This window comes from Peromyscus eremicus, chromosome 8b (assembly GCF_949786415.1).
Source record: "Peromyscus eremicus chromosome 8b, PerEre_H2_v1, whole genome shotgun sequence".
Taxonomy (NCBI): domain Eukaryota; kingdom Metazoa; phylum Chordata; class Mammalia; order Rodentia; family Cricetidae; genus Peromyscus; species Peromyscus eremicus.
The window spans coordinates 24,052,282-24,066,121 of NC_081424.1; the positions used below are offsets into that span (position 1 = coordinate 24,052,282).

The 13,840-nt window shown below is 34.8% G+C and overlaps 1 protein-coding gene across 1 annotated transcript in view; it reads right to left on the reverse strand.

The window, feature by feature from the left end:
* Positions 1-13,840, reverse strand: part of Trdn (triadin) — a 319,941-nt gene that overhangs the window by 215,289 nt on the left and 90,812 nt on the right. Inside the window, exon 10 of the mRNA XM_059272972.1 lies at positions 1,472-1,549. Within this exon, the coding sequence (XP_059128955.1) occupies positions 1,472-1,549 (78 nt within the window). The remainder of the gene's footprint in view (positions 1-1,471; positions 1,550-13,840) is intronic.

Here is a 13,840-nt window from a genome sequence, read left to right on the forward strand (position 1 = left end):
CTACTGACATTTATCTGACTATCTAATAAAGGAGTTAGATACTTACCTTGAACTATTTGGTGTTTATTCAGACAATGAGAAATCAGATTGTCTATGTAAGTGACATTCTAGTCACTCTGAATGCAATCTTGAGTCAAAGTTTCCAAGTCACTAAATTATATCAGTAGCATTTGTATAAACACATGGTTGTTTAGAGCAGATAGAAATTTGACAGTCAAATGTATTCCTGGAATAGCAGCATCAGCTACACTTGATAAAACTGCTGAAACTCAGGTTCCAACCTAAACTTACTGAATCAGAAGCCACGTTTTCACAGGAGTATAAAATTATGTGTATGTGCCTTCAATTCTGAGAATTTCAGCTACAGTAGTCTTGACTATCACCAAAACACACTGTTTGCATTAGAAGGTAGAAAGGGGTGATGACTCTTTCTGTTGGTATCATCATAAAACATTAGTCGCGTATTAATGTTAATTATGTGTACTTTACATCACTGAACTGAATTATAATGGCAGGAATAGTATTTTTAATTAACGAGTGGATTTCTGATAATTAGGGAAGTGTCCTACACGATCTCCTTGTTAGGATTTACTTTATAAAGTTATGAAAATAAGCACTTTTAATCCGAGCACTCGGAAGGCAGAGGCAGGCAGATCTCTGTGAGTTCGAGGCCATTCTGGGCTACAGAGCAAGATTCAGGACAGTCACCAAAACTACACAGAGAAACCCTGTCTCAAAAAAACCAAAAAAAAAAAAAAAGACTTGAAGAAATATGTCAATTTCCAACAAAACTGATTACAGTGATTTACTCTCTTATTTTGCTGGGGGAATTTTGTTTGTTTGTTATATTTTGTTTTCATTTTATTTGTTTTTTTTTGTTGTTGTTGTTTTGTCCTTCAAAGGTTCTATTTTGAAGATTTATTATTGGTTATGATTACTAATTGCATACAACACTTACAAACTAAATATAATTGCATCCTTTTCATAAGTGCAGTCTGCTCATGAAATCTAATAGCATCTAGAAGTCAGAGCTCATGAGTAGACAATTTCAATAACTCCCAAGTTTGGATAATTCATACATATGGAACTCAAATTCAGACTCTGTCACCTGAGTCTTTAAATACCAATTATCCAAGCAATGATAAAACTGCAGAATGGTAAGGCATATTCTTGCCCATAGTGCCAATAGTTTTTTACTTTACTTTCAGGACAGGAAACTGATCTTCCTCCAATAAGACAGCGTTCAATCGTATGAAATTCTAAGAAGACATTTTTATTTTCTAGAAAGACATCAATTGAAATTTCAAGAAAACAAAATTTTGCCTTATGAACAGGAAATTTATGCCAGAAAATGCTGGACCTTTGGTTAATTTTGTTATTTTCTTTTGTTTCTGTACATTCATTCCTTTAATTCTGCAATGGAACTATTTGTGTGTGTGGAGGGGGAAACACCACAAAACTAAGTACTTGCCTTCAGGAGCCGGTGTTGACAGAGCAGGTCTAGAAACTGGTGTTTTCAGTGACGGTGGTGGTAAGGCTGGGCTTTGTCCTGTGCATGAAAAGCAGGAGAAGATGAAAAAAATTAATAAATTTAACATCCCATAACTAAAATAACTAGATCTATCCTCTACATGAATAATTCATAATTCTGCATTATAAATTAATATTTTTATGCAGTGAGGAAACTGTTATGAGGTGACATCTTTAAGATGATGAGCTCACAGATTCTGTTATCTTCAGTGCTATTTATGGAAATATTATTTTTCACAGATGTATATACAATGTCAGATATCTCTACTGGATTACATTATGGAAACTCTACAGGCAATCAAATAAAGCAATTTATTTTCAATGTGCACTTTAAATTATGGAAACTAAAATCATGGAAGCTGAGGGGGATCCCGATCTGCAGAGAATTATCATTTTTTTGCATTTAACAAAATCTCTCCAATGATATAGTAGGGCAATAAAGGAAGGCGGAAATTCATAGGCCTTTTGATATTGAACAGGTGCATTTCTCCTGCCAAAATAAATGACCTAGAGTTAAGTAAATAATGAGCCAAAAGTAAAATATATTCAGTTGTCTAGAAACTTGAAAGGTTCTCTTGAATCTCTGAGCTCATTATCAAGAGAATCAACAACAAAAGGCCCACAATCCTTTCCAAGTCCTTCCCCGTCCTCAGCAATGTCTTTAATTAACCAATAGCATTGGAGCCATGAACTGTAAAGAGTAACTATCACATGATGCCACATGAACCACTTCCACCAAGTTTTATCATTAATTGCCAACTCAAGAGCTCTTGCTGTGTGTTTTGATATAGGAACTGACACAGGCATGGGTACTTTGAAAATCTCACTGGCAACTAGATATTATCAAATGTCAGCAGACATGCCTGTTTTCTGGGAGGTTTTTAGTTTTAGAATTCTTGAAAATTAGTTCTCTGTGACAAATTACAGTGTAGCAAATTGAACAATCAGAGTTTTATACATACTGCCTCCCAGGCCTACATCCTCATATCAAATATAATTTAGCCTTAATTCATTACAGCATTTTCTTTTATTTGTGACCCTCAGATAGATGATTCAAGAGTGTATTCAAATATGGAAAGAGCAAAACAGACAGACTAGTACATGGCATTCAGGCCATATACCCAGAAAATATAAGCTCATATTTTCATTTTTTTTCCTCATGGGAACAAGACTTGATAGGTAACATATAAACTCCTTTTTCAGTGAGCTGGAAGAAGGTGGGGCTTGATAAGACCAAAATGCAGCTTGACACACCTAATCTCTCCATGATATTTATATATGCTTACAGCATGCCAAAAATGATACACATTGCATACTTCATGCATTGAAGTTTTTAGTATTCACAAGATGCTTAGGGATAGCCATGATGCTCACTGTAGTTTCGAAAACTGAGTCAAATGGAATCAGGAGATTCAGTTCCTAAAGGATGGACCTGGCTATCAATGCAGGCTCAGACTTGTCTGTGTCTGTAAGGACTCAGCTGAGGAGTGAGTATCAAAAGAACAAAGCCTCCTTTTTAACCTTCTGCCTTTGTTGCAGGCAAATGTGATACATACCAGGAAGGATCTGTTTCTAAGCCTTGCTTGAAAGCTCTTAACAAATATTTCTAGGATAGAATTTTATATATATATATATATATATATATATATATATATAAATTTTACATATATATGTATTTATATAAATACATATATAAATTTTAAGTGCCCAAATACACAATTAGTGCAAGAAACACACTGGTGCTTAAGTGATATAACTTAGAATATTAATTTCTCATCAGAGATTCTGCACAGCCACAAGTACTTTAGTATGCTCTGCCAAATGGTTGATGAGGGTTAGGGAGACTACTCAGTCAATAAAACCCTTTCATGTAAGCACGAGGACCAAAGTTTGATCCCCAGAATCAACGTGATTGATGCATCTGTGATCCCAGCGTGGCTATGGTGATATGGGATGTTGTCCTGGCTAGATTTTCTTTTGTCAGCCTTTCACAAGTTGGAGATAGTAGGGAAGAGGAACCTCAATTGAGAAAATGCCTCTATCAGATTTCCTGTACACAAAGCTGTAGGGCATTTTCTTGATGTCTGATTGATGTATGAGGAACACGGATCACTGAGAGTGGTGTCACCCCTTGGCCTCTGCTCTTGGACTGTATAAGAAAGCAGGCTTTGGAGGACAAGCCATGTGGAGCCAGCCAGTAAGTAGCAGCACTCCTCCGTGGCTTCTGCTTCAGTTTCTACCTCCACGTTCCTGCCCTGAATTCCTATCCTGACTTCCTTCATGGATGGAGTGTCATCTGGAAATGTAAGATGAAATAAATCCTTTTTTCTCCCAGTTGCTTTTGATCATGGTATTTTACCACAGCAATAGAAACCCTAAGACAGAAATTGATACCAGGAGTAGGGTATTGCTGAGAAAAGGTACCAAGCCATGTGGCTAAACACAAATAAGAATTACAGGTTAATTTAAGTATAAGAGCTCGTCAGTAATAAGCCTGAGCTAATGGCTAAGCAGTTATAATTAATATAAGCTTCTGAGTGATAATTTTATAAGTGGGCCACAGAACTGTGGGGGCCTGGCAGGACTGGAGAAATCTTCTGACTACAAACTTCTAAAACAATAGTAACCTAGCAAGGACAGATATGGAAAGATCAGTATTCCTAGATGTTCAAAGGCCAGCTTGCCTCGCCTACACAGCTACAAAGGGATCCTGTCTCAAACAAGATGAAAGACAAGGACTGACCCTTGAATTGTCCTCTTACTTTCAAACTCACACTGTGGCATGTGCACACACACACACACACACACACACACACACACACATTCAAAATAACAAATGGCTAACTAAATGGTTTTAATGCAGTCAGTACAAAGAGTGAATAAGACCACAAGAAAAACAGGAAATGCCACATGGCTGCTTTCTTCCATGAGAATAGGTACAGGTAGCCTTGATAGGGGAATTTTCAACCTAGGGAACACTTGTTATAATGCACCTAAATTAATCAACTGTACTAAAATATAAACTGGAACTTCAATACAGAATTACAGAAAGGCTTTTTCTATGCTCAAATACTGTCAAAGAATATTAGAACCGGACCCTTTTACTACACACACAAATATGTTTATTATACATATTTAAGTACATGACAATATTTTATGATATAATTTTATGATATAATTTTAAAATGAAAGTAAAGTTTTTTTAGTATAAAGGCAGCATGCTAAAGACTCAAATGAATGAAGGTGAGAGATGAGCTCCATCACCTACAGGCAGCGCAAACTTGAAAGTCTCACGACTTTGCCAAGCCTCAGTTTGGGCCTTTATAAGTTTGAATAGTTCTTAAGGGCATTAAGAGGATTAAATAATGAAGTACCTAATGCACACAAGATACTTAAAATATTACTTCTTTCTCACATAATGTATTTACATTTAAATCCCATCTAATTACACAAGAGGATTTGAAGTTATATTTTGAATTAAGAAAACAAAAACAGAGATAAAATTGAACATGACAAATACTGGAATTCATTTATAGGAAAGAGATATATTACAATTTTATTTGATATATATTCCTTTGAAGCTCTAGAGAATTGTTACTTTCTGAAGGAAAGGTTTAGGTTATTGAAATGAACATTATCACTCAAAAGGTGCCCTTCGTTTTACAAGCTATTACCTGAAAAATTCCTCTGGCACTCAAACATGTTGAATTGGCTTTATTTCTATTCCTTGCATGATTTTGGCTGGCTTCTTTTCATAAGACCTTGAGTGGTCTGTTTGTAAGCTCCCAATATTTTAGAGTTGGTTATTTTCTTTTTTTTTTTCTCACACAAGTCAATTTGGTTATTTGGGAATTAACCAGGTTCTGTGGGTGATAGTGTACAGGTAGTAGTCTTTTTTTTTTTTTTTTTTTCAAGACAAGGTTTCTCTGTGTAGCTTTGCGCCTTTCCTGAAACTCGATTGGTAGCCCAGGCTGGCCTCGAACTCACAGAGATCCGCCTGGCTCTGCCTCCCGAGTGCTGGGATTAAAGGCGTGCGCCACCACCGCCCGGCGGTAGTAGTCTTTTAAGTGATTGAGATTTTCTTTGTTAAAATGATGATTGGGATGGCTCAGGGTCTCAAGTAATGCAGGAAGTTAGGAGCTGAATTCAGGTTGCATGAAGGAAAACACAATCCACTATATGGAAGCTTAATCTGTCTAGTCCACAGTGAATGATAGTACCTGGTTGAAAACCACTTCTCAGACAACAGAAGCCAACTCCATACATATGGTAACAAAGATTAAGAAAAAATATATCCCTCTAAGGTCTCATAGAGACTTTATCTTGTAGGCTTTCACTGTATTTCCTTTGAGGTATTGAGTGTTAAATAAGATGACTCTGAATAATTTTGTAAGACTTTCAGTCCTACAAACTATGGATGACTGTGAATTCCGGATGGGAAACCTGTAGTAATCACTGGTATGTAATCACTGAGTTAAATTTCATTTAGATGTTTTAAAAATACAAGGGCTTATATTATAAAATCCTACCCGAATCTGTTTGGTTTTTTTGTTTGTTGGTTTGCTGAAGACTTCAGTAAATCTATAACTCAAAGTAAATGAAAATGTATTAATACATAAGAAAATTGTAACCATTTATTTAAAAAAAGATATGGCAAATTTGCATGAATGTCTAGATTTTTTTGTAGCTTATAGGAGTAGTTCTGCAGTTTACATTTAAATTTAATAAAATTGACTGACTACTGGGTTATATTTTCAGCTAGAGCATGTGGTTATGCTAGTAGCACATGTCAACAGGATATCCTTGACTTCCAGTCTCCATAATGAGTATCTTAATCCTCCACTTTGGATTTTTACAGCACTTTCTTATGGAGGGAAGGCACCGCACAGCATGTGTTGGCAACCACTTCTTGCTTTACTGCCTTTCAACCCCAGGGGCAGCCCCATGGTCCTCGGAGCAGAAAGGTACAGTGGCACTCAAGAGGACAAGAGGTGTGGAAGAAAACTAGAGAGGAAGGGAGAGGGGAAGGGAAGATGGAAAGGGGAAGAGAAATAAGAAATAAGAAAGAATGCTAAGACATGAAGAAACTACAAACCCAAAGGACAGAAGAGACATGGAGACAGATTCAATGAGAAAATAAGGAGAATATCTGGAAGAAAGAAAGGAAACTCTCACCATGTAACTTCCTTTTTGTCCCCTCTTAGAACCATGCAATTCCAGATTTACTTGCACTGATACCTTGGGTTGTTTTAAGCAATAATTTACTCCTTCAGCCAGTTCTTCAGACAAAGGTTCTTAAAAATTCATTTCAAAGCTTGTAATTCAAGCCATATAACTTGTTTATGATCTGTTGAATAGTTTGAAAGTTTGGTATTTCAGCTGTGGGGAACACATTCCCATTCATTGTGCTGTGTATTTCACACAGCACACATGGATCCAGTGGACAAGGCATGCATGTATTGAGACATAGAAGCCAGAATTGATGATGCTGGCTTGTTCCAGATATATTACAATAGACATCCAATCATTCATAAATTGTCTGGAATTGCTTGGAAGAGATTTCTTATGGAAGCTAGGCAAAAAAAAAAAAAAATGGAAAAATTTCCCTCAACTTAGTGACAGGCAAACTCATGTGTTTAAAAATAATGTAAATGCAATATGTGGTTCATTTAGATTTTTACATTTTTTTATGAAAATAAAAATATCAATTAAAAAAATCACTGAACACAACCATTGTGATACAAAGCCCTGTCATCATGAAGCTTACATTAATGTTAGAGCAAGGCTGGTCATCAACAAGCAAAACACCAATTTATGTCTCATAAATTCATGACAAGCAACATAAAAGTACTGAGGCTGAGAGTGACAGGGTGAATATTTGAAAGAAAGTTGAATGTAGGAGCCCAGGGAGACCACAAAATAGGCCTGTTAACCTGAATGGAGTTATGTGCAAATTACACAAACCATACGCAGCATTTAGAGAATGTTTTACAATACAAGGCTCTTTTAAAGTTTTTCAGGATAAGTAGCTTCTTAAGAAAGGGAACTCAATTCTGCATGAACAAAAATAAGGTTTTTAAAAGAAATAATATGAGAGATAAGAGGAAGTGGGATGAATGATACTGAAGTGAGCCAGGTTAGACATTTTGCTATGGGGAGTGAGTGGTATACTGTGGAGGGTCACACATTCATTCAAAAAATATTTGTTAAGTGTCTGCTATTCACCAGTCACTTCACTAAAACAGAACTATAGCATATATAGCAATATAGACAAATCCTCCTAGTTCGTAGAGCTGAGATTTTAGTTAAGTAGGAAAAAATACAATTCAATAAGCAAAATGCAAGTAACTACCCTATTCCAAAAGTCACCATGGGATGATTATAGGAAATGTTATTCAGTTATTCAAATGTTATTCATCCCAAATATTGGGTTGGTAATTTTGGCATAAGCTCAATAGAAAACAAATTGGAGAGAAGTGGATAGTTACAAGTACATTTCCAAATAGATCTAATGAGTCTGTCTACTAAATGTAATGTAGTGAGCGGAGAAAATAAAGAAATGATGACATTCATAATTATATGTATCTGAGAACAAATTAAGGTAGTGATAGGGTTAAGAAGGGCAGATTTCCTATTTGCCAAGCTACTTGTTTTTATTAATAAATTGTCTAGTCATTTCTATCACTTACTTTGCTGTGGCCAATGTATATGTAAAGAGATGCACTCAAGGTAGATCCAGATATAATTTATTGGGCTATCCCAATGACACAGCTTATGTCACTTCATTCTCAAGGTTTGGTTTTTTTTTTCATACTTTCAAATTGTTTTGAAAAAGTGAGAATTGATCCTAAACTAGCTATCCAACTCTATTCTCAGGCATGTAAAACACAAAAAGCTTCAACTCCTTAAATAAAAGAGTATCCCTTAAGCCATAATCTTTCTGGGATGATTTCTTTGACTCCTGATAAAAATCTTCTCTAAAACATCCATGTGTTATTATTATATATTTGCGTATTCACTTTGATGAAACACAAGGAATAGGAGCCAAATACATATTTCATACAGTCTTTTGATTAAAAATGATAAAGGTAATATTAAAGTTTTTTCTTTCTCATATCAAATATATGAAGTAGAAATAACTTTCCATGGAGCAGCTAACTAATGAGGGAAGAAGAGAGTGATTCTAGATTTTACCATTGTTCCATTTATTTTGTGCCTTGTTAATGTCAGCATCCTGATGTTCAAATGTAACAGAAACAGATGCTGAGAATCATAATTGTGGAATCTTGGGATGTAAAGAAGACTTTGAAGTTAGCCATCTCACATCATAGATCCCAAGAGAGTTAGAAAGTCATCTCTGGAAGCATAATTACCTAGACCAAGGGGACACATTGAACTTAAACCCAATTTTACATTAGTTTCCACTTTGTTATTCTTCTGTTTATTTAAAATTCTACTCAGAAAGTCAGAGTAAATGACAACTATCTTGCTGCCATATGTGAATCATTATTCCTGAAGGGTCTGTAACTGCTTTCTTTGGGCTAGCCTTAGACCTAAGGGTGTAGTAAACCACTGAGGAAGCTGAGCAGCCTCTTCAACTGACTTCCACATGACCTGACTCCATTTCCACAGCAAGAGGATGGCAACTGGGTTATTCTCCAAATCTTCAGGATTATTTCCTCACATTGTGTGTGTAGGGGGGAGGGGGGACAAGGAGTGCCTAGGTATATGAATGTATGTGCAGATGTTGTGACCATGCTCATGTGGATGCCAGAGGCCGATCTCAGCTTTGTTTCTCATCTACTGAGGAAAGAGAAATAAAATACAGATAAGTGAGTATAATTTTCTTTCAGTATAAAGGCCAAATGTAGATAGTAAGTAGAGATATTAATGAGCCAAATTAGATTGATTTCTGTCTCAATTATAAAAAAATGACAACAACCAGGTGTTGTGTGCTTGTATATAAGTTAAACATAGGTACATTGAGAATGGAAGGGTCATTCGAACCCTGGAGTTTGAATCCAGTTTGAGCAACATAGTAAGAGCTAGTTAAACACACAAAAAATTAATTAACTTAATAATAACTTTTTAATAAGTGGAGAACACATACGTCCCCTTTACTCTGTAATTATTCAATGCATTTTTTTATATCTGAGGAATAACAACTTCTCAGTGATAAACTGCTTATAACATAAATAATTCCAGCCATTATTCAAAGATTGATTCTGTTTACAGTTTTTTTTTACTCCATCCTAATACACTTATCACAATGCTTGACAACCCCTAGCACCAAGTACTCTTTACCCCATGATTCACCAGGCATCAATAAATTTATTCATTTCTAAGTTATTTCATTCTACAATAAACTATACCTATTGTAATCTTCAATGCCTATTAACTAAAGGAAAATAACTATTAAAATGCAATAAATGGTTAAATGAAGGAGTGAATGAATGAATGTTGTCAGTTGCCAAGTTAGCATGCTCCACTTAGAATATTTCAAAACACATAGACTGAATTTTAGGTTTTTAGTTCTTAGTAAAATGAGAAACATTTCCAAAAACATACAAGAAAACATTTATTTCAATGACCCTTGACTCTGAAGTGTTCATTCATTGAGGTAGGAAGCGTAATACTTTTTATGACTATAATATCCATTATTTCAGTGATATATTAACAAGTTAATCTATAATTTGTGGATAAAACTAAGCTAAAGTGAAAAAAACTAGTACAAGTATTTCATGAAACAGTTCACTTACAATATTACACTGGAAATATATTTTAAATATCTAATATTTTCCCCTAAGTGGCAAGATTATATGATTGCTGTGTTCAATCTAAAGCCTTTCACCTCCATGCATATAATCTGAATAACAATAAGTGCTGGTAGATACCTCAAGTTTCACTGAAACACAAGAAATCAAAGATGTTGGAAGACTTGGAAAATCCACCTGATTTTCCTATAGTAATGACCTAAATGTACAGAATTGGAGAAACACTGGCTCTTTTTACAAACTCATATTGCATTGTGCATATTATTATTTAAAAAGTTCTAAAGGAGCAGGGAATAAATAAAGTATTTGAAACTATTAAAAATAAACTTAAAAGGGTGCTAAAATTTGCTATTGTGCTAAGACTTTTCAGTTAGTGGAAGACACATGTTATAGGACAGGTATGTGCAATTATGTTGGAGAAACCTGACTAATATTATTTCATAGCAATTTAAGAAACCATATTTTACATGCTATATTCTTTATTATAATAAGATGATATTTTAATGGACATTGTATCTTCTATTCCCCATGAGGGTGATTTTAAAAAGCAAATATCACACATTTTGACTATAGGTTATGATAATTATTCAAGGATAGTAAATTTAAATTAAGAATCTAAGACACTTACAATATAATACTATCAATTTTCATCAAATTGAGTATGTCTACTCTCTGTGATATTAAATAGTGGAGGTGGTTATAGGATAAAATTTCTGTCTGGAAAATATTTAACATCTTAGGTTTACATGTCAATTAAGAGCAAAATTACATTGAATTCCATATACATGGTTTCAAAGAAAACTATATCACAATGCAAATTTGAGATAAAATCTCAGATTTCATTTATATATAGCATACGTCTTCTCATCAAGGATAACATATCGACTAAAAGCTATTAAGCTATTTTTCATTTTATTTAATTGATCATTGTTATGAATACAGATGGTTACAAAAAGATTACTTACTAATCAAGTAATTCTAACAATGAGTAACTAAATAATGGTAAATTTAATGTATATAAAAATAGAATAGTTCAAGAGCAAGATGTAATATTTCATATTTTATATTCTGTATTACTTTTCAGAGATCCAACACAATATAGTGATGTATGCAAAATCAGAAGACAAGTCCTGTTTAGTTATTAATCATAAGAATGCAAGTGATGACTGACCGGTAAGATGAGGAAGTAAGAGACTGTATGTTCCCCAGAGGCAAAGTCATTACATTTAGAAAATGCATTGTTAAATGATTCACTGGTAGAATAGAAAATTTACTTCATAATATGTAAGAGGGTTGATATTTTTGTAAATTATCAGAACCTGAAAAATAAACAATGTTTCCTCCATTTCTTATCATGTTGGGTTGTTTGTCCTTAGAATTCTACCAAAGAAATCATTGACAAAGAGCAGATGGCACAGTTGGTCGCTAAGCCAACTTCCAAACTACTACAATCTCTTGTTTACATTCCCAATAGCTTTAAGACCCACAAGCACCCTAACAGATGAATTTGCTCCATGTTCTCTGTCATCATAATGTGTTGTCACTCTGGCCATTGCAAACAAAGTTTAAAAATCAAGCCACGGTACAACACGATCTTTTGTCAGACCTCATTGTAGGCTTGCTGGGTACACATAAAACCTAACAGCAAATGATGTCATGCATGGAGTCAGTCCACTCCCTTGCAGTTTCTGTCCCACATTCCTTAGTCAAATAACATAGGTAAACATAAGTTAACAGCAACTGTTCTCTAGCAACTGTATTGGTAAGATTTAGAAGCACACATCAAGTTTTAATTAGAGTAAACAAGAATTGTTCATTTGCTATAAATCATACCACTTGGAAAACAAAGTGAAGAAAAAGGAAGACACTGGCGTTCTTCTTAAAATAGGCTTATAATTCTGCTTGAGTCCTGGAGATAATATACAGCCCTCTGAGAAAATTCTGCAGGCCTCTCTCAGTTCAGTTTTCTCATTTCTGAGGTCAGGTTACATAACAACTTACAGAGCTTTGTGAGAACTGAATGAAATGATCCATGCCTGTATATTCATGTGTATACATACACATGTGGAGGCCTAAAATGACAGTGAGTTTTTTTCATGGTGCCTTTTGACTTCATTTATTGATGCAAAGTCTTTCCCTGAACTTAGAGTTAACCAAGCTAACTTGCTTCTCCTGGAGGGAATTCTCCTGTCTCTTCCCCTTTGAGTGCTGGGGTTATAGATAGCCACCACACCCATGTGTCCTTTGTGCAGGTTCTAATAATCAGAACTCCTGCGCTTACATATTTTCTCAACTGAGCCATCTTCTTACCCCAAACAGGAAAATTTTCTAAGCAATTATATGGTGTTTCAAGAACAGAGCTACTTCTATAATACTCAAAGAATTTGTTCATGTAAAATTAAGTCATTTGTTACTTTTTAATACCCTGTTAAACAATTTCCACCCCACCAGAACCTTGGAAAAATGAAGCATTTATGCAGCTGCCCATTCCAATATTTGTCTCTACCTATGGGGAAAAATCTCTTCTGTATTTCTTCTCTGACATATAAAACTATTCCATTTCTAAGAAAAATAAAGAAACTAGAAAAACCTGAAGAACTAATTAAAAATTAATCTTCTGGTTTTAGAGTTTATCTTGGGAAAGAAATGTAACAAAAGGGGTTTTTACAGAATATTGAACTAAAAATGATGCACCCCTATATCTGTTAAACAACAGGCACAAAACTGAAATTTAAATGTTTCCCAGATAAAGGATAAAGTGGGGGCATGCTAATAATGGTTATTAAATAGGCTCCATGTTGCAATTAAATTCACAATTACATTCACAGATGAATGGCACATTTGGCAGCCAGCCAATCTCTCTTCCTGTTTTATATTGTGTATAATTGATAGTATTTTATGACTTAAAATAATACACATAATTTATGCAGTGTCTTCCAGGAAGCTGTTTATAATAAGATGAAATATCACAGTCCTCTGGGAAAACTCATGATTTATATAATCAGGTTCAGGTATTACAGAATATGGAACAGGTTTATGTGTTGTGTGACTACCATACAGGAGAATGTTAAGTCATTAGTTTGCATCTCCAAAGATGTTTCAACGTGGGAGTCTGGTGCCACCGCCCTATTGCCCTCTTTCTGTAGGAAAGACCAACTGTCATGAGCGTCTCTGCTACATAAATGCTCATTAACTAAGTACTGGATGACGATGATAAAATGGGTTTGTTGGCTACATTTTTTTCATTCCTGCAAATAATCATCAAACAGATACTGAGCACAATATATATTGGTGAACATTTCCAAAGGGGAGTATAAGTAACAGTAAATAATTCAGTGCGAAGACAAAGTGCTGAAACAGAACAGTCTAATTTAGAAGGAAACATGGTAACGTAGATTCTTCCCATATGGCTTGGCTTGGTTTACTTTTTGTTATTTAGTTCACTTTTTACAATTAATTTAGAAGTTCATTCCTAAGCAAAACATGGTGGCACACACTTGTAATCCCAATACATGGGTGAAGAGATTGACACAGTG